This window comes from Pholcus phalangioides, unplaced genomic scaffold (genome assembly GCF_987345545.1).
Source record: "Pholcus phalangioides strain wild (caught in Gottingen) unplaced genomic scaffold, Ppha-v1.0 ptg000002l_1, whole genome shotgun sequence".
In the NCBI taxonomy this organism is placed as follows: domain Eukaryota; kingdom Metazoa; phylum Arthropoda; class Arachnida; order Araneae; family Pholcidae; genus Pholcus; species Pholcus phalangioides.
Genome location: NW_028301595.1, coordinates 3,867,368 through 3,894,269, shown reverse-complemented (window position 1 = coordinate 3,894,269; position 26,902 = coordinate 3,867,368). Strand labels below are relative to the sequence as shown.

General features: G+C 38.5%; 1 protein-coding gene and 1 non-coding gene across 8 annotated transcripts in view; one reads left to right on the top strand and one right to left on the bottom strand.

Annotated features, from left to right (window-relative positions):
• Positions 1-10,137: 10,137 nt before the first annotated feature.
• Positions 10,138-10,209, bottom strand: TRNAA-GGC (transfer RNA alanine (anticodon GGC)). The gene has a single exon. It is a non-coding gene; the product is annotated as a tRNA-Ala (tRNA).
• A 7,092-nt stretch (positions 10,210-17,301) lies between these two features.
• Drp1 (dynamin related protein 1) overlaps positions 17,302-26,902 on the top strand; it is a 48,073-nt gene continuing 38,472 nt past the window's right edge. For 4 of the 7 annotated variants that reach the window (XM_089237225.1, XM_089237223.1, XM_089237227.1 and 1 more), the window contains exons 1-3: positions 17,303-17,537; positions 23,228-23,372; positions 23,479-23,600. In XM_089237225.1, the coding sequence (XP_089093351.1) occupies positions 17,436-17,537; positions 23,228-23,372; positions 23,479-23,600 (369 nt within the window). In that variant the 5' untranslated portion in view covers positions 17,303-17,435. Of the gene's footprint in view, positions 17,538-23,227; positions 23,373-23,478; positions 23,601-26,902 lie in introns of all 7 variants that reach the window. The other 3 variants (XM_089237230.1, XM_089237228.1, XM_089237229.1) reach the window with 1 other exon arrangement.

Genomic DNA, 26,902 nt, shown 5'->3' with positions numbered 1-26,902 from the left:
CGAGATCCTGGATTGAAGAGACGGCAGATAACGATCTGAAGTTTTTGCCATACATGCATTAGATGGAGGGGCCTTGGCAACAGTGATATTTTTGTTAGCATGCTTGTCACTTTTAGAGTTCTTGGTTTTCAATTTTCCCACGTTGAATCTGCTTTTTTCGTTGCCATTGCCTTCGTCAGGGATCACTGAATTTCCAGTTACAGATGGCAAAACTGGATTAGCCGTTGAATTAGATAACTTAACACAGTCGGAAAGTTCCTTGGTGATCCTATTTACTAGTGCCGGATCATCATGATCAGTATCAGTGTCAGAGTCCGATCGTTTTTGCTGAGGCTTATCACACTCATTCGGCACTGGGCATTGAGATGACACAAGTTTGGATAACACACATCTTTTCAACTTCTTTTTAAGGGCTTCATTATGCTTACGGGATTTACATTTACTTGAAATATGACGCTTTTTACTGAAACCATTGATTGAGGCCTTCACCAAATTATCAGATATGTTGGCATCATCATCACAACCTTCACTGATAGTAACAAATTTACCCAATTTCTCAACATCAGAATTAGGTAGTAGTGTGACATTATTATTCATGACAAGTTCTTTTACCAAACAATCGGTTACATTGACATCATTGATACCATGTTCATCATTACAGACCACATTACCCAGAATTATAGCATCAACAACATCTGTATTGTTAACATTGACTTTTGGGTTACTATTATCATTATCAAATGCTAGCTTTTCATTTACACCACACTTGTCATGATCATTATCATGAATAACTCTGTTTGATACATACATGGAACCATTAACTGATTTGATAACATTTCCGTTCGATTTGTTGATACATGCATCATGAATTAATACCATCTTAACATTATCACATGGTTTCATATCATTGACACTCTTTTCAAAATTAAAGTCATTTTTATCACATAAATACACAGAATTATCGATTGATTTGACACAATCATAAATATTATTTGGGCTGATTACCTTATCATTTATCTTTGAAACATTTCCATTCACAAATTCTTTACCTGTAGCAGAGTTTTTAACACATAAATTATCAGCCATTACTCTCTTACTCTTACGAATTGATTTAGCACACTTGGGACCAGGATCAGTTACCAAGTTTACAGGCCAAATAGTGAGTAAAAAATTTAAAACACTGCTGTATTTTTTTAATTTTTTTTCCCAGTGGTTAATAACAGAGTATTTTGTGTATGCAGTTCACGCCCTTTGCTGCTGGACTTTCAGTCAATAATTTCAGAAATAATGCAAAAATGCCCAGTCATTATGCTGCTATAAATCAAAGTTTCTTCCTTTCTTTGAAGGTTTTGACAAGCCACGTGTATAAAACTTCACCCTACATTGTTTCTTCTTCTGAAAACGACGACATTCACCTCATCTTCATCCTCTTCTTTTTGCCTTCCTATAAAAATTTAGTGAGGGTGTCTATATTAGTCGTGTCAGGTTCAGTTTGTACGTTGTCGTCTAGGTTTATGTAATCCTCAGCACTGCGTTTACGGAAAGCAGCTTGCATGCAATTTTGTACGGCTTACGTATCATTTGGAAATTCAACTTTTGCACTGGCTTCTCCCGTAGAAGCCAGTTAAAAAGTCTCGCCACAGAGAGCAACAGTCCTACAACGATAAATCATTCAATCATAACACTTCACTCATAGTTTGAAAAACTGGTGGCAGATGGCAGCACTACACATAACAAGCATTACAGAGAAACAAAAAAAACTTCACGTCAGGTTTCACTACACGTACACGCACATTCCCGCATGTACCGATTCGTTGGGGGTTCCGCGGGGGAGGGGGTGTGGGCGGGGTGCATGTGTGGTGTAGCAGTAGTAGGTAGGGCCTCCAAAAAATGGCTCGGGGATCCATGATGTTCTTAAGTCAGCCAACTCGTTGTGTACCCACACGTACCCTGTACGTACAAGACACACTTTGACTCTCGTGTGTACATACTTAGTTAATAACTTAGTTAATATCAATCACAAAACATGACAGGAACGTGTTTTGTGTCCGTGTATGCGAGTACCCTAATGTATTTATGTTGTCGGGGTAATGCTTTTTTGGTGTTGTATCTGGTTTCATCTGTCTTTTATATTTCGAAATAAAGATAGTAAATGCTTTTAACTTTTCGTGTTATGTAAGTCAGAGTCGCCCTTAGGGGGTGTGGGGGATGTACGGCAGGCGAAGTCGCACCGGGCCCCGCGGTTTTGGAAGGGCCCCGCACTTACAGTAATAGAAGTTAAAAAAAATACGTATATCAAATATATTTTCAACTCAATTTTTTTTTCTCTCATTGATTCTGAATTCTCATCAATTCTGGGATATTTTCCTTCATTGACTTTGAATTTCCATCAGTTCTAGAATTTTTTTCTCTCATTAATTCTGAATTTCCATTACTCTTCCGGAGAATCACTTCTCTCGTTGGTTCGGAATTTCCATTACTCTTCCGGAGAATCACTTCTGTCGTTGGTTCTGAATTTCCATTACTCTTCCGGAGAATCACTTCTCTCGTTGGTTCGGAATTTCCATTACTCTTCCGGAGAATCACTTCTCTCGTTGGTTCGGAATTTCCATTACTCTTCCGGAGAATCACTTCTCTCGTTGGTTCGGAATTTCCATTACTCTTCCGGAGAATCACTTCTGTCGTTGGTTCTGAATTTCCATTACTCTTCCGGAGAATCACTTCTCTCGTTGGTTCGGAATTTCCATTACTCTTCCGGAGAATCACTTCTCTCGTTGGTTCTGAATTTCCATTACTCTTCCGGAGAATCACTTCTCTCGTTGGTTCTGAATTTCCATTACTCTTCCGGAGAATCACTTCTCTCGTTGGTTCTGAATTTCCATTACTCTTCCGGAGAATCACTTCTCTCGTTGGTTCTGAATTTCCATTACTCTTCCGGAGAATCACTTCTCTCGTTGGTTCTGAATTTCCATTACTCTTCCGGAGAATCACTTCTCTCGTTGGTTCTGAATTTCCATTACTCTTCCGGAGAATCACTTCTCTCGTTGGTTCTGAATTTCCATTACTCTTCCGGAGAATCACTTCTCTCGTTGGTTCGGAATTTCCATTACTCTTCCGGAGAATCACTTCTCTCGTTGGTTCTGAATTTCCATTACTCTTCCGGAGAATCACTTCTCTCGTTGGTTCGGAATTTCCATTACTCTTCCGGAGAATCACTTCTCTCGTTGGTTCTGAATTTCCATTACTCTTCCGGAGAATCACTTCTCTCGTTGGTTCTGAATTTCCATTACTCTTCCGGAGAATCACTTCTGTCGTTGGTTCTGAATTTCCATTACTCTTCCGGAGAATCACTTCTCTCGTTGGTTCTGAATTTCCATTACTCTTCCGGAGAATCACTTCTGTCGTTGGTTCTGAATTTCCATTACTCTTCCGGAGAATCACTTCTCTCGTTGGTTCTGAATTTCCATTACTCTTCCGGAGAATCACTTCTCTCGTTGATTCTGAATTTCCATTACTCTTACGGAGAATCACTTCTCTCGTTGGTTCGGAATTTCCATTACTCTTCCGGAGAATCACTTCTGTCGTTGGTTCTGAATTTCCATTACTCTTCCGGAGAATCACTTCTCTCGTTGGTTCTGAATTTCCATTACTCTTCCGGAGAATCACTTCTCTCGTTGGTTCTGAATTTCCATTACTCTTCCGGAGAATCACTTCTCTCGTTGATTCTGAATTTCCATTACTCTTACGGAGAATCACTTCTCTCGTTGGTTCGGAATTTCCATTACTCTTCCGGAGAATCACTTCTGTCGTTGGTTCTGAATTTCCATTACTCTTCCGGAGAATCACTTCTCTCGTTGGTTCTGAATTTCCATTACTCTTCCGGAGAATCACTTCTCTCGTTGGTTCTGAATTTCCATTACTCTTCCGGAGAATCACTTCTCTCGTTGATTCTGAATTTCCATTACTCTTCCGGAGAATCACTTCTTTCATTAATTCTGAACTTCCATCAATTCTGGGATTTTTTTTTCCTTTGATTAGTTATGTATTTTCATTGGTTAGTAGATATTTTTCAGCATTCTGGTATATTCTGCGATAATGCATGAATCTTTGGATGTCGATTCCCCTACCCCCACAAAAAATATAAAATCGGGGGCTAAGGAGCCCGAAATAGTTTTCACACAGGGCCCCGCGTCTGATAAGGGCGACCCTTATGTAAGGGTCATGTTGAAGGTCTGGCTGTTCTCTGCGGAGAGACACTTAAACCTGAAATAAATCACTTAAAACCTGATTTTTAAGTTTTAATTAAGCTAAAAACACAATTAAACAAGTATCGCATCTTGAATATTTGAATGCATAATCTCGACATGATTTCTGGACCTATTAAAATAAATTAACATGAAATCCCCATTATCATCTCGTTTCGTTTTGTCTGAAACTAATTCAGACGAGAGTTTCGACGATTTTTTCAATGAGTTTCATGTGTCTGGGATGAGTGTCGTGTGACTCATTTAGGTACAGCTGAAAGTGATCGCGCAATTAACATCGGGTAGTGATGTTTCTTCTTCACAGTGGTTTTGTGAGTCACAACTTGAAACCCCCCGTCATGTTTATTTGGTTGACCTGTGTAACGTAACACAGATTTAGGTCATGTTTCTAGTTTCAGGTGATCACGTTTATCAGACATCAATTACATCAACTTTTATATATATATATATTTCTTCTTTTATATGGGAACTCTTCCTTTTATTCCATCCTCCATCCCTCAATGATGCAATTCGATATCTGTGATGAGTTACATAAAACATGTCACGTGTACTAAAAATACACCATGGTTTTCTTGAGTGTTAATAATGACACAGTAACTTGATTGCTTTTTTTTTTACACTAGTGTGCGAGCCTTGGAGTACGCAGGGGCGGGGGGGGGGTTGCAGAGTCGGATTAAGATGTTTGAAGGCTCTAAGCACTTAAACGATTTTGGTACCCACCTTTATACGTATATTTTACACAATGTTGAATCTATCAATGGAAAAAAAACCCATTGAATGGTATTATATTTCAGAAGTAACTAATCTAAGAGCAGCAGTGGAACCAGAAGTAGAGTGGGGAATATACAAGGATGACGTCACTCTCCGCTACGATACGACGGTTTTAACAACTGGCTGTTGCGAAGATATATTTTGGAAAGAGAGAAAATTCAACTGCTCCTGCGGGGAATCGAACCGACGTCCTTTCACTTTCCGGGTAAACGCCCTAGACCACTAGACTACAGAGGCACTGAATCTCTCAATCTTTCCTTGGAGCTCGTGTACACTGAAAGGGACCGTACTAAACGGCCGGACCAGACTCAGGCCAAGCTCACAACTGCTGACGCTGCCACCAGATGGCGACTTATACAATCAGTATACAATTCAGTGTACACGAGCTCCAAGGAAAGATTGAGAGATTCGGTGCCTCTGTAGTCTAGTGGTCTAGGGCGTTCACCCGGAAAATGAAAGGACGTGGGTTCGATTCCCCGCAGGGGCAGTTGAATTTTCTCTCTTTCCAAAATATATCTTTGTATAAGTCGCCATCTGGTGGCAGCGTCAGCAGTTGTGAGTTTGGCCCGAGTCTGGTCCGTTTCAGTGTACACGAGCTCCAAGGAAAGATTGAGAGATTCGGTGCCTCTGTAATCTAGTGGTCTAGGGCGTTCACCCGGAAAGTGAAAGGACGTCGGTTCGATTCCCCGCAGGGGCAGTTGAATTTTCTCACTTTCCAAAATATATCTTCGCAACAGACAGTTGTTAAAAACTTCGGAGTGGGGAATAATCATCCCTCCCGAAATCCCAATGATATGATAAAACTTTTCCTGTCCAGTAAAATACGGGACAATCCTACAATCATACACAATTGGCCGACCCTCCTGACTCATCGCTGTGGATCCGTGACTGTGTCTAAGGTTTAATATATGATCTGGATATATTTCTCTGAGCACTCACTTTATTTATCTAAAAGCTTTCTCCTACTTTTTCTAGTTCAAGTCTTTGATAATATCTTTAAAACTAATGCTACTTTTACCACGTTTGTGTCTATACTTAGTAGAGAGATATGAGCCATCATATATTTCTACATACTATAACCTCAGTCAAAAAGGGTTTTTCCCCACATTATTTGCTTTTTAACTCAACGCGTCATAAATTTTCTTTTCAGTGTTTTGATTCTGGCTTTGAAAATACAATGTTCAATTTTATTGGTTTTCCCATTCCCCCAAAATTCAATACTTTTCTTGATTAAAAATTCTTATGAAAAATTTGTTAAAAGATTAATTTTTAAAATTATGCAAGATAAGAGACATGCGTGTCAATTTTACCATTTTTTTTAATTGCCAAAAAATGCACGCTTTCGAACTTTTTTTTTCATTTTTTAGATAGACCATGGATTTACTAAGTAGGGTGGTCTCTTTTTATTCGCCCTTCATCTCATCAACTATTTGTCGTAGAAGTATGGGGTTCCAATTTGAAAAAATGCTAAAAATGTGTCCATAAACCACCGTTTCAGTTTTTAGAATGAAAATACAGTGTGTCACAAAATAAAAAAAAATTGATAGTACATGGACAAAGAAACTTATAAACTTACTACAAAGGGGGGGGGGCATGAAAAATTTGGCCTGGAGGCATACCAGAGATCCCAGCCTAGGAGCCATGCTGTAGGATATGGGATCCATGGTTTTTTTATAAATTCATTACAGAGTAATGAATATCCGGTAAAAAAAATCTGACACAGCGGCCCTGCTTCTGGAGGATGGAGGGGGCCTGATGTACCAATATACGTTAAGAACAGGGATGACTCGAGAGGATGTACCTGTGCGGAACCTATTTTTGGTCTTCTCTGTCCACGTTGTTTTTTTTGTTTTTTTTTGTCGACGAAGCTTCTCACTTTTTCAACTCGAATTTCGCACTCCTTTTATAGCAGTTCCCAAGTGCGGATCCAGACGGGGAGTGATCGCCCCTTCCAAGAGTTGAATAATAGGGGATAAATTTGTCTGTCCCATGAAATACGGATGATCCAATTCACCTACACAGGAAGTCGCTTCTCCGACACGTTGCCCTCGATCCGCTTGCCTTCACTCCATTCGAAGCTGAAGATGTCTGCCACGGCTTTATTCGCAGCAAAAGATATCTGTCTCGGCTTCATTAGCAGCTGAAGATACCTGCATTCGTTCCGTTCGCAGCTGATCTCTGCCTAGGCTCTATTCGCATCTAAAAATGTCTGTAAATCCTATCCATTCGGAGCTATATTTCTGCCTCCACTCATTTCGGAGCTGAATATTTATGCCTCCACTCATTTCGCAGTTTGATATGTCTGTCTCAGCTTCTTTCCCAGCTGCATATTTCTGCTTCTGCTCCATTCGCAGCTGAATATTTCTGTCTCTGCTCCATTCGCAACTGAAGATATTCTCCTCCGCTCCATTCGCAACTGAAGATATTCTCCTCCGCTCCATTCGGAACTGAAGATATTCTCCTCCGCTCCATTCGCAACTGAAGATATTCTCCTCCGCTCCATTCGCAACCGAAGATATTCTCCTCCGCTCCATTCGCAACTGAAGATATTCTCCTCCGCTCCATTCAGCAGCTGAAGATGCCTGTCTTTGCTCAGGAACGGATCCAGGGGTGGGGGCGATAGGTAAGAACTGAATAATATTGGAAATTTTTCATGTCCCGTAAAATACGGGACGATCCAACGAACTTACACGATTCTCTTCTCCCGACACATCGACCTGGATCCGCACCTGGCAGTACCCCATACAGCCGCGCAGGTCGCACGGCCAAAGAACCGTCCGTAGTTAAGAACACCGGTTACGATTTCTTTTCTGAATTGTTTCCAAACTCTGCTTCAACATTACAAGAGAGTGCCAAAATGCTTGCTTGACATAGCTGACCAAACCTCTAGTTGTGGCCCCGGTCTACGATGGTCTTAAGGTGGCCTTTATGTACAAATGGGTAGGGCAGAAAAGAGAAAGGAATCTCTGCCCGCGTGCGAGATTTATTTTTGGTGCCCTCGATGACGTTTCTCAGCTCAACAAATTTTTTTTACCATCCAACTCGGATCTGGCACCCTTTCCGAGAGAGGTGCCCCATGTGGCTGCACAGGTCGCACGGCCTCTGTGGGGGCTGAAAGGATTCAGCCTAGTTTCTTATAATTTTTGTTTTTTTCATACTATAAATTCTTTATCGAGAGACCAGTGAAAAATCTGGCCTCGAAGGCCCAAACAAAGATCCCAGCCTAGCGACCAATGCTGCAGCACGTGGGTGCAATAAATGCATCCAGTCTTCCCGCTAGGCCAGTACGTCCTATAGATATTGTATCTAGAAAGTAATGAGTCCCGTGTATACCGGGTGACTCGAAACGTTACGCCGTTCGCCAATAGCAGTTTTTTTTTCTTGTTTTTTGCTTTGTAGCGTTTGCAGCGACTTCACAATGGCACTAACAATTTTAAGGGAATTAGAATTAATATATATATTTAATAATGTAAAATATGTATATATACTGTCTTTATTATGATCAAAAACACAGATATTAATGCAGTACTTTGAAATAAATTATTGCACCAACGCATATTAATTATGAACTAGAATACATCAAAGAAGAAAAGAGCTGTTGCTGAGAAGGAAAATCATGTAATAAAAATCATATAAGCCTGCTGGAAGGACTTCATGGTCACTTGGGGCTGCTAGTGTATGTATTATATAGCCCCGTTCACATGTGCAAGATTGGGGGTCGCTCTGGTGGTAATTACCGGCATGACAACTGTTTTCCCCTCGTAAGAAAAAGGTGGGAGAGAAGCTCATCAAAAAAAGTCCATCTTTCTTGGGGTGGATTGGAGGTCGACACCGACCTTCTCTCCCATAATCCTTCGCGCCGCGGAAACTGCTATAAGCTCCTTCGTCAACCATCTTAAATCAATCACTTCCGTTCAACTACGTAACCAGTGACGACTTCCGGAAAGAAGAGGGGGGGATTGCCGGCATAAACTAAAACGTCATGTGAACGGTTTGTAGCGAAAATCCCCGTTACCGGTTTTATTGTACATGTGAACGGGGCTAAAGTGTGTGTGTTTTGTGTCGTGTAACATATGTTTTGTATTTGTATATCGTATTATATATTTTTATATTGTAATTTGCTGTTTGTTCATTTTAATTAAAAAGAAATACTTTAAGACATTCAATTTTAAAAATATTGTTTGTGCTGCTATCTACGTCCAAAATCAGAAGTGCCTTATGTGGTGATGACGAAGCTCAGGTATAAAAAACTAAATTCTTCATTCAGCTTTGCTCCTTATGAACTGACCTGAAAGGTCAAATTTCTAGTTCAGTAACTTTTTCAAGACCCAAGGAGACATCCAAAACAAAGGACCTCCACACAAGCAGACGACAGGTAAGATCGTAAAAAGTGAATTTTTCCACTCCACTTTACAGTGATGTGCTGCCATCTAATTTCAAATTTAAAAGTGACTCATGTGGTGATGATGAAGTTTAAAGTAAAAAAAACTATATTCTTCATTCCGCTCAGTTCCTTATAAAGAAAGCTCATAAACTGAACTGGAAATTTGAACTAAAAGTTCGGTTATTTTATTTGAGCACAAGGAGACGTCCAAAACAAACACCCTCTTAATGACCAGACGACAGACAAGAAGTCGGTTTGTTCGGTTCCCTACAAGCTACGCTCAGAAACAGAACTGGAAGTTCGAACTGCCAGTTCAGTCATTTTTTCAGGACACAAGGAGACGTCCAAAACAAGTAACCTGGAGAGAAGCAGACGACAGAGATTCTGAGGATTGCATCGAGCTTATATTACTGGAGGGAGCATCCAGCCGCCGCGACAGCGCAGACATCCAATGCAAGGAAATCGCGTGACTCGGTGAAAACAACGTTTGTCCATAGAAATGTACAGTTCGGTTTCTAAATATTGCGTTTTAAAGATTTTAGAAAAAGGATAGAGAACTCATCTAAGAGGTGAAAAAAGATTAAATTATTTCTTTCATTAATACTGGAATCATTACTTTCATCAATTCTAGAATTCAAGATATACAGAAGACTGGATGTTGTGAAGATATTTATTATTTGAGATGTTAATTTTTTAAGGAAGGAAAAAACTCATCTCTGCCTCTACCGGGAGTCGAACCCGGGTCCCTCGATTGCCAGACGAGTGCTCTGACCACTAAGCTACAGAGGAGATAGAGATTTTCCTTCGCTAGAGCTTATATATGCCGAACGGAACCGTGCATAGATTATTAGAATTATTTCCTTTATTAATTAATATTTCTTTCATTATTCTTCTGGAGTAATTGCTTTCATCAATTCTGGTTTTGTTTCTTTCATTAATGCTGAAATTATTTCTTTCATTGATTCTGAAATTATTTCTTTCATTAATTCTGAAATTACATCTCATTAATTCTGAAATTACATCTCATTAATTCTGAAATTGTCCCTTTCATTAATTTTGGAATTATCTTTTTCATTAATTTTGGAATTATCTTTTTCATTAATTTTGGAATTATCTTTTTCATTAATTTTGGAATTATCTTTTTCATTAATTTTGGAATTATCTTTTTCATTAATTTTGGAATTATTTTTTTCATTAATTTTGGAATTATCTTTCATTAATTTTATTATTATCTCTTTCATTAATTTTATTATTATCTCTTTCATTAATGCTGAAATTATCTCTTACATTAATTCTATATTTTCTTTCATTAATTCTGTGAAAAAAAATATATATATTTCTTATTTTTTAGCATACATTTTTTTTATGAGACCGCAGCATGGCCCCCACATCCTAGAGCAGGGCCCCTAGGCTGGGATCTTTTGCGGCCCCCCCCGACCACTTTCACGGGCCACTTTATGATGAATTTATAGCGTGAAAAGAAAAAAAATGGTGAAAATCGTCCCGGGCCCCAGGGCTGGAGCCTTGTCAGCCCACCCCTTGTGGGGGCCATGGACCGCAGCTCCGTAACTGCTGTAGTGGTGGATTGGTAAGATACGGAGTTAGAGACGGGAAGAGTTCAGGGTATATGGGTTCAAACCCACCCACCTCCAGAAAATTACACTGTTTTAATAAGACAACCATAAGTATTCTTTATGGGCGTTGTATAATATTTTATCATGTGTATATATTGTTTATAATTTGTGTTAATTGCATTTTTAATTGGGTTGCTTCTTTTTTTTTTAAATATATGACATCCATATTTTTATGGGCATCTTTTTCTCAGCCACCTCGTTGGGCATTTTGCCTGCTGTGGCGTTGTATTTGTATTTGTAACAAAATTCGCACATTTGCAATAATCGATTTTTTGTAGAAAAAATAATTATTTCTTTCTACAAAAACATTCGGACAGTACGGATGATCGAACAAATAAGTGAAAATACGGATTATGTGGTCTTCAGGTGGGGTTACCAGATTCAAAACTGAAAAAGCAGGATGCCTGGTGCGAACTTTAGGCAGTGCCGTCTTAACGCATGCCTCCCCCACCCCGGGCCGTGCCCGAAGGACCTCAAGATAAGAGGTGCCTCAGAGAAACGAGACGTAGTTGAAATTTTGAGGTAGGGGCCTCCAAAAAATCCCTTGGTTCAGGAGCCCATGATGCTCTTAAGACGATCCTGCCTGTCAGCCCCACCCTTGTGGGGTCATGGAATTCCAGTACTTGATTCCTTTACTTCTATTAATTTACATTAATTAAACAAAAACAGCAATACAAAATTCGAAAACTGATCAAAGTTATCGAATTGCAACGTATATTTTATGAAGAGATGATGAAGCGCTTTGAAAGTATGACAAGAATTTATGTCTGTTCAATATGGTTTGAGCCACGATGACGTGTCAGCAGGTCGACCACGTGCTAATTATAATTAATAATTTATGAATTTTGTAAAATTAATTTAAATGCCATTCCCTCTCAATGGATCGTGTTTGATTACGATTCAGAATATCAACGCGTTCCTGAAATAATGAAAAAAAATGAGTATAACAAAATGCGTTCCTTCTGAAAAAAAAATTTCCTCATCAAGATTTATGTTTGCAACTCGAAAATTTTGTAAGTCGGGGAGCAACTACATAAAAATTTTTTTAGAGGGATCACAATTTTTTTTTTGCATTGGGCCGCGAAATTCTCCTAAGCGGGGGCCTGTCTCCGATTTTTGAATTTAAATATCTCAGGGGATAATGCAGTTAAAAACTTGTAATTTGTTTGTTGGACCCAGAAGAGAAAGAAGAGCAACAACTGTCTAATTGGAAGTTAGAGGACGGGGGAGGAGAGATGAGATCGTATAAAAATTTACATTTTTTATTTTGTGTATACTGTATTTTCATCCTCAAAACTCGTACAGGGTGATTTCTGGTCACATTCTTGAGAATTTTTAAATTTTTAAAATTAGAGCTACGGTGAATGGTTGATGAGATAAAGGCTGTAACAACGCTCCAAGGAGAAACCATTGAATCTTCGAATGGCCATGATATTACCAATAAGCAGGATCGCAAGTAGTGGGGGGGGGGGAGCAGGCGGATCTGGTGCCCCCGGCGCATCACAAAAGGGGGCGCAAATTTCACCATTCAACATTACGAGGGGGGTGCCTAAATGAGTGGTTAACCAAGGCTAACCACGTATCCAGTTGCGGCCCTGCCAGTAGGTATCTTATTTCTGAGGAATCACCGTTATATTGGGTATTTTTTCTTTTAGATACATTCTCAAGTTTGTAATTTACATCTGGTAGCATTTATTTTACTTCTATAGATCAAACTACACAGTTGATCCACTAATGACAGACAAAAATCATGTCCTTATTCTGTAGAACTTGATTTACTGCATGGGCCCATCTGGGCACTTCTGGCACCTGGGTGTCAAGTGACAATTAGATCTGGTTCCGATTTTCAAGAGTAAATGTGCAAATAGGTAGGTAGGAATTTTTAGCTACGCAGTAGTGCCTCCCTCAGAAAAATATCTTTGTATATGGGCGTATGATAATCTTAAGACAGCCCTGGGCGTACTTTATGAAAATTGTGAAAAGCTAATCGAAAAACTCAGCAATAATGGGAAGTCTAGTTTGCAAATATTATTTGTTTCTCATCTTTTGTGCCATCCTTGTGATGATGATCTTGAACTATACAATCAAGTGTTCTGAAAGTTTTAGGATCTTCTATCGGATGATCGATGTTAAAAAAAAATTGTACATTAAAATAAAACCATTTGATATCTTTTTGTTGTGCCCCTTTAGTACTAATGCCCTAAGCACGTGCTTATTTTGCTTAATGGTTAATCCGGCCCTGGGGTGGGGGGGGTTGGCCTCAAGCCGAGATTATAGTGTTATTTTGCATGAAAAAACGTAGTCCCCTCCTTCAGAAGAGAAAGAATTTGAAACCGTCCCCTCGAGGAAATTCTTCGTACGCCTATGAGTACAAGTAATACGTAAGCTTCAGTTTTAGTTGGATTCGCACTGGATCCTACAGACCAGGATGTTTTTGCGAGAAGATTTGTTGGGAACCTTCATTTAAATTTAGTAAATTTTAAAGCGTAAGAAAATTTCTGAAATAAAGATAAAGATAATTTTTGGCCCTGGTTTCAAAAAAAAGGTCTCTCCACAGAAATCAAGCAGACCTTGAACATGATACACTCAAATAAGCACGAAAATTCGGGCACCTGCCATTTTCACTTTCAATAAAGAAGCTGGATGGCAGCACTTCTCGAATAAAATTTCGAAATTATAAATATACTAGGGAAACTCTCTCACACAGTAATTTCTGACATGCATCAATTTACTCATCACTGAAGGCCAAAAAAAAGTGCATTAGTGCATTATATGGTTTAGTGATACAATAAAAGTAGCCTATAAATCGTAGACTCAATAGTAACGTACGAAAGAGGGGAAGAGTGAGTGCGGAGGTTGCCTCCGTCTTAATGCATTGGCCCATTTGGGCATCAAGTAGAAAGAGAACCTCGTGAAAGAAGATCCGATCAAAAATTTTGAGAAAAAGTAGTCTATGCAAATCGATAGACAGGCATTTCTAGCCAGGTAGGAGGCGTCAGAAAAATCATTATCATCATTCACCTGTAAGACTAGGATACTCTTAAGACGGTCCTGGGGAGAGGCTCAAGTAACCCTGAACCGCGAGTATACTTATTATATAATAAGGGGACGAAGTAGCTCCCATCTTGCACCCCCTCCCCAAAAGAAGACGAAGTTTATAGACCTCCAGCCTAGGGCCTGAATTTTTTTTTTTTTTTTTGGCGTGTATATATATATACCTCCCCATATACTATAATACGTTTACTAGAAAATCAATATTTAAAATTAAATATAAAAATTACCTGTCAAAAATTTTGACTCAAAAGCCCGCTCCAATACCAGGTAGTCTGATAAAGTGTTCCAATTTTAGACAGAGTTATAAAATTTTAGTGCGATTTCATAATCTGGCCATGCATAACCAATTGGGATTTTTGTCGGGGGGAGGGGGGGTTTAACTTAATTTTCAACCCCCCCCCCCTTCTCCCACAATAAAAATGCATAGCTTTATAACAATGCCATTTTTTGCATAATGTATATATTGCGGTGTGCCTGCGATTCAGTAACCTATGGAGACAGAATGGAGTGCAGGGGGGGGGGGGAGGGGTTGTCGTGCTCTGGTCTGACCATTACTCAGTAACGTCTTATATACAGGGTGATTCAGAAAAGATGGGAAAAACTTTTCTTGCAGAAATTTCTCGATCCCCTTCCTCCCTCCCTTTTTTTTTTTTTTTTTATCAATTTTCCATGTTTTCAATCAGATGTAACAATGTTTTCCCAAAGTTTTTCCTCACAAAAGATGAGCATTTTAATGGGCTTTCTATTGCAATTTGAACTTTAAAAATCTGTTGAGAAATAACAGAGTCAAATATGTTTTTGTTCCACACCAAATCTTAATTTATGAGTACAAATGATGCTTTGATCAATGTATTTTTTTTTTCGGTGGTGTAGAAGTGTTATTGCGGTCAGTGTATATTTTTTTAAAAACAAGCGATGCATTTATCAGTGTATTCTTTTCTGCTGTGTTGTGTAAAAAAATTTTCTGTTTAAGAAATGATTAATAAAAACCAATTAAATCTTATTGTCACTTTTAACATGATTGGATCACGTTCTTTCAGATGAGCTGGTAAGTACTGGCTAATTGAGGGGTATACCAGGGGCATAGCCACAGAAATTTCGTTCGGGGGGGGGGGGGAACCAAAGTGATAGAACAATAGATTGCCATATTTTTTCCCTTTTTTCGGTCATTTTCTTACATTTCGAGGGGGACCAGACCCCCCCCCCCAAGTCGTCGTCCCCTCTCCCACTCGCTACGTCCTTGAGTTATACAAATATAATTCTTTTACGGGGCGTCAACGTCGCCGTGTATCAGCTAGTGTTAAATAAAAGTAGAAGTTATTGTATGCAACGTTGCACTGTCTCATTCACTGCCGGCTGAAAATTAAAGCCCACTTCTGAATTCTGTGCTCGATATACACCCTTGGTAATGCCACTAGTGGGACGCAAACGATTTTCAAAAATTAAAGAAATTCTATTCGATTTTTAATCGAAGAAATTCTACCAAACTTATTCTTATGAATGGTGACCTCGTAGGCTGTCAAGCCTATATTTAGTACAGTTGGCAAACTTGAAATAACTATGTGATGACTTTCTATCCAATGCGTTTCTTCGTGTTTCCTCTTTGGACATAGTTGCAGGACGTCCCAAGTGTTCGAGATTCAGGATCTTCCTCCCGCATGGAGGAGGGAGGGCATGCATTGTATATCCATGGATTCTTGGGGGGGCTAAACCCTCTTACAATGCTTATTCGGGGGGCTGGGGCAGCATTCTGAGTCTTCAGATTCCGGTGTCTATGCCCAGCATGGTGTATGTAAAGTGGTCTTTCAGATATACTGTACGTACATACGCAATCTACATTGTGATCGTCGAATTTATGACTCAAAAATAAAAACAGTTTATAACTCAAAAGAATGGCGAACTGAACATTTTTACGAAAATAAGGTGACAGTCGAACAGGAACGGAAAGAATGCTCGTGTTCTGTAAAACTGGGACATATAGTATGCATACTAAAATACGTAGAGTGACACGCGCATCGAAAGTGATCTTGGTTGTGGCACAGCTTGAAAAAGTGTCAGCCACGCCTGATATAGACCCCCAATGTATCAGCAAGGGATGTGTGTTTAGTCATCAATCTTCCTGGCATATCGTGTATTTGAATCATATGCGCTGTGGGTCTGTTGTCATTGAGGAGAGATTTTTTGAAGAGAAAATTGATTTGAACTGCTCCGTGCTGATGATTTTCTCAACAAATTTATGCCTATAACAGAAGGAAACTAGAGTAAATGTCGTTGCTTAAACCAGAGGATTTCAAAATTTTTGTTGTTATATGACTCCCCAAGGCAAGAGATTTTGCTGTTCTGGGAAGGCGCCAAATCCGAGGTGAAAAAGCAAAAAAATGTTTAAATTGGAGGTGCTTAGGCAGAGGGGTGGCAAAAATAGGTTCCACGCAGGTAGATATTCTGTCTCGAAAAGCTCCTGTCCATAGGCCGGTTGGTGGTTCTTCTGTCAACTAAAAACTCGTAAATAATAGAAAAGTTCATAAACAAAAAAAGATTTAAATGTTTTCCACATTTCCAAAAGGAAAAATCCTATGAATCTATTGATCGGAGCGCTGGGGCATGGGCGGAGATGAGCCCCCCCAGCATCAAAGGTGAAGTTGACTGATCTAATTTATATATGCATATATGAATTGACATCATCATCATCGTGTCCCCCTCCCCAGACTTCCAAGTCTATCTCCGTCTATGCGCTGATGCAAAATTTCAGTTTGAAATTGGAGCGTTAAAATTTTCCGATCAACATTGGAATACGTGCTACCATCTATCAACAAACTAGAGAAACTGTAGTTATATAAAATCGTCACCAGATGACAACACATACGTAAGTAATTAAATTTTTTTTATACTTTTTTTAAATAGCCGCATTCTTTCCCCAGACAAAATAAAATGGTCGTAAAAAAACTATTGAACTAATTCAATCAAATTTTTGAGAATTTACAAAAGTTTTGCTTTTAATAATTTAATGAATATGTTGAGAAATTTAATTACTCAGCAAAATCTAACCCTTTCAAACAAATCAAAACATACCAATAAAAGTTGGCTTTTTATCTTTGTGATGTTTGTTAAATTCAATTTGATTTGTCGAAGCTCGAACGCAACTCAGGTAACCGGTTGGTTCTTGGCACCAAAGTGATCTTGACACGAACGTACTAGCCGATGCAAAGGCATTCCTGCTCTCTTTCCCTTTATCTAATCGCCAATGATTTTCAAATAACAACTGCTATTTTTGTTGTTTTTTTTTAAATTAAAACAACTAACATATATGGTGAGTGAAATTTAGTCGCGATGGAAGCGCTCATCCCCGTTATTAATAAGCTTCAAGATGTTTTCAATACAATCGGCACGGACGCCATCCAGCTACCGCAAATCGTAGTCGTGGGAACACAGGTAATAATCATTTAATGAAAGGTTGGACATATGATGAAACCCCCCCCCCCCATCACTCATTATATTGACCATAAATGTTTATCATTATTTAAATTGTGCCACCCCGTGCTATAGCATGCCCGCTTAGATCCCCCCCCCCCTCTTATAAATACACCTATGTCCTTAAGTCACTCACATGAGTGCATACTTTCTTGGTCACTTTTCGTCACTCCCATGCTTGCATACTATATAGGTTACTCCCATCCTTGCATACTATATAGGTTACTCCCATGCTGATACACTCTCTAGGTCCAGGACTGTCTTTGCAACATGTAGGTACCTCAGGCAAAAGGATTTTTCTGGGAGCACCGCTTACCAGCGTAGAAGTAACTGCCTACAAATTCAAATACATATTCTCGAAAAATTTAACTATTTCTCACTATCACAACCGCAACTGTGGACCAAAGGGGGGGGGCGTATTTGATCTTTTAAACCCTGTTTACATGTGTAGTATTGCAGTAAGATTGGGAGTGTTGGTGCTCGCTTGACGATGTTTTTCCCCCCTCTTAGGGGAAAGACATGGGGTGCAAGAATTGTCCCCTTCTTTGTTGGGGTCACTTTTCCTAAACCTTTTGCTCTGTGTGAATTTAACCGCTCGACCCATGTGACCTCTGATGACATCTGTCGAATTTGGTTAGAATGCGTCCTTGTAAATGGATTTTAGTGAAAATCCTTTAACTCTCTGGCTGCTCATCCCGCGATTTCCACAGGCAACTCAAATGTAGCAAAATCTGCTCATCCCGCGATTTCCGTGGGCATGTGTTTTTCTTCCTTTATTGAGGAGCACATCCCGTTTTTTCCCCGTTTAACCACTGAAATAAATTACGTACAGTATTAGATGTTTCATTTATGTTTTGGCCAACAGCTGTTGTTAGTTGTCCACTAAATTGCGGCATTTGAAGGCACATGGTATTACCGCTCAAACATCCCTTTTTGAGTGAAAAAAAATTAGACAATTTTTGAAGCAATTTCGGTCCACAAATTGAGCAGTCAGAGGGTTAATTTGGCTCAAACCTGTTTTTTCTATTTCCCATGTGAGTGGGGCTTTAACCTCTCTTTCAACATTATGAGGGGAGGGTGCCAAAATTCATGTTTGCTACAGCTGACCGTATCTAGTTGCAGCCCTGATCATGAGCCCTTTCTCCCAATTATGCCCAGGTGGCTCCAAGTGTTAAGACAGCACTCAATCTGGGTCACTGACTGATATGGTCCCTTATTCTATAGGTTCCTCTTTTGGTTGCTGACTGACCTGGTATCTCATTCTCTAGATTGGCGATTCTCAGCTGGGGAGTCCCTGGGCCTCTGCGGCAACTTAAGGAAAATAAAATAAATCAGTAAATGAGATGGATAAATTAAAAATAGAAGCTTACACGGTTCCACCACCAAAATTATATACAAAAAAATTTTCCTCATTTCAAATGACTCAGTGAGTGAAAAAATGTTGAGCATCGCTTCTCTAGATCAATCACATGCATGCACACTGTTTAGGTCAGGGCTTGGCAGATACCGGTCAACAGGTTGCCATGGAAACGATAAAATCTGTATTTGATTGCTGAATCATAGTCTAAGAATGACAATTTTGTGCTTGTACGGTGACGATGTGTCTTCCAACATGGGAAAGAAGCATCAAGTCCATGAAAAGTACTTTAAAAAGTGATAGAATGTACTTTAAAAAAGTTGGACTCTATTTGGCAAGGTTACTAGTGAAACAATAGTAGCACTTTATAACATTTGAAAATGCACTAGGGAGAATTGTTATGGGGATATATCACTGTTTTTGGTGTTGCCCAAAGTTTGTTAAAAAAAAGAGTTACACAGTTTATTGGTTATTTACCCTAATACAAAAGGTCTTGACAAATCCCAGATGGCAAGTCACTATGGTGATTAATATTATTGGTATCTGATATTTTCTATATGTGATTGGTAGGGCTTGACAAATCCCAAGCAACAGGTCACCATGGTGTTTGCAAAATTGGTGTTGGCCCCCCAAAGCAGAATGTTTAGCACTTTTCTGCGACGAGCCCTGAGCTGACTGGAAATGTTCTGCGGTAAAAATCCCCATACATGTAATAATGTTTTTTTGCACTTTTTCTTAAAATTCTTCCAAATTGTTCTGCAGTAGCGCTAATTGTTCTGCGACGTATGTTGCAGATTTTGGCACATTCTGCTTTGGGGTTATTGGCAACTGAAATTTTCTGAATACGATTGCTAAATTGGAGTCATTTATGACACACAATTGTCTGATTGCATGACAGTGTATTTTTTAACATAAAAAGATATAAAGTCCCGGCAAAGTCGAAAAAACATTATTTAGGGCCATTTTTCTTGAGACTGAAATCATTTTCAACTTTTAAGAAATTTAGCTGGTGCCTAAAAGTGTTTTGTGATTTGTCAAGCTCTGGTTCAGGTGACTTTTTGATCACCTACCAAGGATCTGCTCAGCAAAAATTTGAATCTGTTTTCAGGATCCTTCACAGAATCATGGATCTGAAAAACGGACCATTCACTTTGGCACTTCATTTCTTTTGAGATTAAATGACTGGATTATTTCGCTTTCCAATAAATTTCTTACGTTGCATAATAAATAATGACCATTATATTTTCTCCAAGCTTCGAAGGTCAAGGTCAAGAACACTCAACAACAGATTTCGTCCATATCTTTGGGAAAAAACTGGAACTGAGTTGAGTTTGGTCATTGTAATGGATTGAATTGTATTCACTTGTCATTGGATAAAAAACAAAAAACATTGTGCTGAAATAATAAAAATTTGGGACCTGTTGTAACATTTGTCTTATAATAAGAATCGACTGTAAATAACTACAATCAAATACTGTTTAAACAAACACTTTTCCAATCCTCCTGATAGGTTTACAGAGGAACAATGCAAGTACCCAGAATTGCTTTATAAATTTTGTTATAACGAAGGGATTGCTCCAGTCTCAGAGTTTGTTATAATGGGATTTGAATGTATAGCCAAATAATAAGTGCATTGCTGCTATTCTGTGTATGTTCTGGCACTCAAGACTACTACTTAACCGTACATGCACCTCGTACGCATTCCTCTACAGCTTTTGTAATGAATTATTACATGGCCGGAAAGTGTGTTTCAAGTGAAATGTGTGCCCCTAATGTTCTTAGCATTGAGTTTGTTTCATATTCTTGGTAGTGCTGCCATCTGCCTTCTACACTTAAAAGCAAAAATGGGTAATGCTTGAATTTTTCATGTTGTGGGTCTGCCTGCTCTTTACGAAGAAACTTTTTCAAATGGGGGGACTAGCTTAAATTCAGCTGACCACCTCTGTGTGTCAACAGGGCGCCAACCTGGATCCTGACGATGAGAGTCCAGTGTGATGCCCATGTCACCACATATCAATGGCACTCATGACTGTGAATATTAGCTTCTTGCCAAAAAACACTTTCTGACAGATTTTATTATGTAGACAAGTGGTGCAAGTCGCAAACCATGGGTTGCGACTCCACGAGGGGTCCCGACAGATTCTCCAAAATAAAAACTTCCAAATAAGAAATTCATTTTTATTTGAAAATGTCAAAACGATAAAGAATGCTTTTATTCAGCTGAGCTAATTATTATGCATCGTACAATGTAATTTCATCAAATTCTACTTTCATTATAATCAATATATCGGCTTCATCAGAGGTCTTCAACTTTTTTCTAGTCACGAGCACTGCCACTATCCATCATCCAAAGAAGATCGCCTTTACGGCAAGTTAGACATACAAATGCCTGAAATCAATAAGATTTTAATCTTTTAAAATGCAATTTGTACGAAGTCTTTAATTGGGACGTTGATCAAGTGCTTCCTGGCACTCAATTGGGCATGAGCATCCAGCACTCTGGGTACTTCAAAGAGCACCTTGGTGCTCTCGTGCAATAAATTGAAGATGCCTGGGCCAGAAACACAAATGTGCAATGTCCTTGCAGAAACAAACGTGGGAAATGACTTTTGAATGTTTACTCTACCCATGTCATAGCTGCTTGAATTTTAGCCAAGTCTCTTGAATTTTAGCTTCATTTCTCGACCTCCCAAAAAGTTCTTAAATCTCCCGAATTTTCACGAAAATCACAAAAAATCCTTAATTTGCCTTAAAAATTCCCTACTTCATTTAAAAAAAATCCCCACTTCTGAAAACAGTTTTTAAATAATTTCTAGTGGGACAAAAAAAGGGGAGAAAAAACAGAGGCAAAAGACTTTTTGCCTCTGTTTTTTCTCCCCTTTCGAAATGACGACACACGTCATAAATGGGGAAATAGTGTGAAATTCCTTTTTTAAGGAAGTTTTACAAACCCTCTGATAGTAAAAGGAAAAGTTGTATGTCTTATCGTGGAAGGAAATAGCTTAGTAGCCAATAATCCTGGATAATAATTGAGGATTATCCGGGTGATGCACATGTGGTCAAAACCTCCTCTTTTGTTGAAGTTACGTATGTGCGATAACAAAACATGAGTACTGATAAGCAAAAAATATACATATTTAATCAATTTTAAAGATACTTATTCCCCGATGAATTGCCTTTCATCAAACGTTCCAGAAAAGGGCGACTTCTTTTTGTACAAGTTGTGTTACAGACATAAACAATCGGTCATGGTGGAAAGACTGACATCATCATCACCCATGTGAAATAAAAAAAAACAAACAAGTGTCACAAAAAATCAATGTTCTTCAAAAGTTGATGCTTTTTCCCCTTCATCTTCTGATGATTTAAGGGGGCATTCGCGGAGAATGTTTGTTCACATCGTTTCTGATTGAACACAATATTTTTTTTAGATCACCATTGAAGTTTTGGCATCCAATTTCATTGTTTTTTGCTTAGAGATTTTATTCCCAAGGGTTTAACTTCCATGTGTGTAAAATCCCTATTTTATTTAACTTCAATTTTTGAGTAGGGATTTTATTCCTTATGCTTAAACTTTTATGTGTGGAAAATTCCTGTTTTATTTAGAAAAATGTCTTTTGTATTTATTAGGGAGTGGTTTTAGTATAAAATATGGGTCGGCGTGAAAATCTTCCCTAATTTTCATTCCAGCTATGCCATGTTACTTAGAAGTTATTTTCCTAAAATGTTTTGTGACATGTATCTTAATAGGGATACCCATTCACGTTTCAGGCTCATCTTAGATAGCAGCAAAACAGGGTATCCAAAAAAAGGAAAATTTGTACATTCATGCATGTGGTGGATGATATCAAGTTAGTAGGGCCTACTTTGACAGGGTCATTTGGAGAGATTCACCCGATTTCAAAATTGTGCTTTCCTTAAAAATTAAAAACACAGAATAGAATGATAAGTAATATGTGTTCATGAGGAAAATGTGTCTACGTTTTATGAACAATTTTTTTTTAAATGGTCAATTTTAAGTGTAGAATCATTTTGAAATCGGATGATTCTTTCTTAATCACACTGTCTATGAAAATCAAGGATCATACAGCTCACCGCAACACTCCCATCTTGCATAAGGGACACTAAATACATCAAAACGTGCCAAAACTATCTCTCTCTCTCTCATTAAGGATGCATTATCGACAAAAGTCACTTATATTTTATTGCTCATTTCACTATGATTTTTGGTCAATGTATGAATCTGTTATTGAGGTAATTATTCTAATCTATCAAGTTTTTTTTTTCATTGTAGAGCTCAGGCAAAAGCTCAGTTTTGGAAAGCTTGGTTGGTCGGGATTTTCTCCCTCGAGGAGCTGGTATTGTGACCCGTAGACCTTTAGTGCTCCAGTTGGTGTATGTTACCAAAGATGACAATACACATCGTTCTGCAGAAGAAGGTATCATTTTGATCCCATCATTTTTGTTTTCTTCTCTGTTGATAAGTTAACTGGAAAAATGGCAAAGATGATGTTTATGCATAATTCAGATACATCTGTTTTCCAGGTACGTTAAACTTGGAAGAATGGGGGAAATTTCTTCACACAAAGAATAGAATCTACACCGATTATAATGAAATCCGAAAGGAGATTGAATCTGAGACCGAACGAATGGGTGGAACTAACAAGGCAAGTAAATATGTAGTATCAGCATTACTGCTGTTAAATGCCGGCTCAGGATGCAGCCAAAGAAAGACCTCACCAAGGGGTTGGTGAGCTAGCACATCTGTGAGGGTGTTGCTATGACAGTAATGTAATCTCTACTGGTTGTTTCCACAGATTTCTTTGTTTAGCACAAGCGTTTATTATGCTACAGGCAGACAGACATAGCTGCTGACTGATCAGAAAGACCATCTCAGAATGGTTTGCGCTCTTTCCCAAAGGGGTGGACTGTCACGGAGAGCCTGATGATGATATCAGACTTGATTAATCAAACCAGAACCCGGTAGCATTCGCGAGAAACTAACAGAACAGCACATTATGGTGTGTCATACATATGCACGTGGAAAGTCACAGCACAGATCACTGTCCCCTGAGGGCATCTGTCAAATTTTCTGTTTCCTATGTTTGCTGTAGTCTTGTAAAATATCTCGCTTGAAGTGGCTTGGCATCATAATGCTCATCTCAAGCGAGCCCCTGTTTTCTGATAAGAAGATCGTCATGTTCTATATGGTATTTATGGTGCTACAGGTACCATTCCAGTGTCATTTATGGTTTTTGACTGGGCCAATCACTTAGCAATGCAATAAAGTAAATGTTGCTATTTGAATTTTTTGAAATTTTGATGCTATGACTGTAACAACGAGAGCTAAGGTTTGGTTTTTCTTCTTCATTCTTGAGCACATACTTTAAAATACCTACATCCCAAATTTCAGTTGCATTCGTTGATTTTTATCTTCACTAGGGATCTCTTATATCAGCAAAGTTATTTTATGATCCACACTGTATGAGTTCTTTACAAATTTTTAAAATTCGTGGAAAAGTTTTGATATTTGGTGCATGATACGATTTTCCATCTGTTAATTAATCTATTGCACAAAACTATTTATTCCCAGTTTTTTTTCAAATATAGTGAAACCTCACTACAATGATACTCAATAACGATAAATCCCTCTACAACAACAATCTTGTTTGGAATTGCCTATAGTCCAATGTTACACTCCTCTCGATCCAATGATATCCTTTATTTTGTACAAAATTGCCACGTTTTCAAGACAAATAAATTCAATTGGTCGATGCGTTTCGGCTCTTCAATGGAGAGCCGCCATCAGGACCTCGTGGTCAGAAATTGAAAATTTATTTGTCTTGAAAACTTGGCAATTTTTGTATAAATTAAAACCAGACAAAGTTTCTCATTTTTGTGATAATATCCTTTATTACGATAAATCTCTGAATTAACAATATTTTTTGCAGAGATTTTGAAACAACTGCAATGATATATTTTATCGTTTGTTAAAAATCACTTTTGATATATTTTTAAACCCCTTACCACTTTTTTTGTTTTTGAAAGGGTGTTTTAAAAGAAATTATTTACACTATCTACCCTCGGAAAGTGTTAATGAAGTTGTTGTGAAGCTAGCCTCTGTGTAATACAAGGGAAAGACTATATTGTAAACCACTTTGGAGTGCAAAACAACTATCTAACAGTAAGATTAAGCACTTATAATTTTTTGTTGCAAATAAATACATATAAATGCATTTTATGGGTTAACTAACAATGGGAATCCACAAGTTTTTGAAGGGGATTCAGTACAATGGATCACATCCAAACAATCAAGGAACTCATAGGGATAGACAAGAGGAATGTGAATTACCATTGTGTGTGGGCTTCATTGATTCTGAGAAAGCGTTTGACTCTTTCACATCTGCTATTGTTAAAACTCTGGATGTAATTGGGGTAGAGAAGACTTACATCAATGCCATCAAGAAGGTATATGGCAAAGCAACTGCAATGTTCGTTTGGCTAAAGGAAAAGCAAAAATTAGACTTATTAGAAGGAGTCAGAGAAGGTGATACTACGACAGATACAGGAAACTGGCTAAGTGAGGAGATATCAATGTTTCAGGAAAGGAAAGGAAAATTCATCTCTGCCCTCACGGGGATATGAACCCTGGTCTCTCGTTTGCCGGATAAGTACTCTACCAACTAAGCTATGAAGACAGATAGAATTTCCTCTCTTGGAGCGTATGTATATGCTGAATGACTCTGTGCAATGGACGGTAGCAACATTCTACTAATAGCTCTCAAATGACATCAGGGTCTCCGTGAGGGCAGAGATTAATTTTTCCTTTTTCCTGGAACATCAATATCTCCTCACTTAGCCAGTTTCATGTATCTGTCATATTAACAAGGGGGAAGTCGTCTTTTGTCATAGGGTGATACTATCTCACCGAAACTCTTTACCGCTGTTTTAGAAGAAGTATTCAGAAAATTGGATTGGGATAAGAAAGGAATTAAAATAAATGGAGAATTTCTAAACCATGTGCATTTTGCAGACATTGTTGTCATCTGCAAAACGGCTGTAATCCTGTTTTTCAGCAGTAATCCAGACGAACTCGAAGAAATGATACAATAACTGGCAAAGGCAAGTATTCAGGTGGGCTTGAAAATGAATCTGCAAAATAACTAAATAAATAAAATAATATTTAGTTGAAAATAACTAAAGTTATGCTCAACCCGTTTGCGTTTGAAGAGGACAGTTTTGCTCAACAACACAGAGATAGAAGAAGTAAAAAGCTATGTATACCTGGGACAAGAAAAATTACCAAGGACAATGGTTCATTAATGAAATAAACAGAAAGATCAGGATTGGGTGGAGCACTTTTGGCAAAAGCTGTGTAATTCTGAAGAGCTACATGCCATTATGCCTGAAAAGAAAGGTGTTTACCCAATGTGTGCTACCAGCACTGACCTATGGAACTGAAACATGGACACTCACAAGCAAAACGATACAAAGACTACAGACAACACAAAGGAGCATGGAAAGATATATGCTAGGCATCACAGGAAGAGACAGAAAACGAATCACTTGGATATAAGGAACCACACAGACGTATATGATACCATGAAAAGAATTAAACTTTTGAGATGGAAACTGGCTGGACATATTGCAAGAAGACAGGAAAACAGATGGACCACAAGTATTCTAGATTGGTACCCTTCGTGGTGTTAAATGTCCGAGAAGGCGGCCCCACGCAAGATGGATCGATGAGATCAGAAAAGTGGCTGGAGTCAACTGAATGACTAAAGCGTTAGACAGAGCAAAATTGAAAAATTTAGAGACCTTTATCCAGCAGTGTATTAAAAATGGTTGATGATGAAATAAAAGACCTTTACTGTGGATAAAGGTGTAATTTGCATAACTCATATGAAATTAGCACTATAAATAATTACCTTATTTTTCATATTCAGCCTGTTTTTTTCCCCGTCTA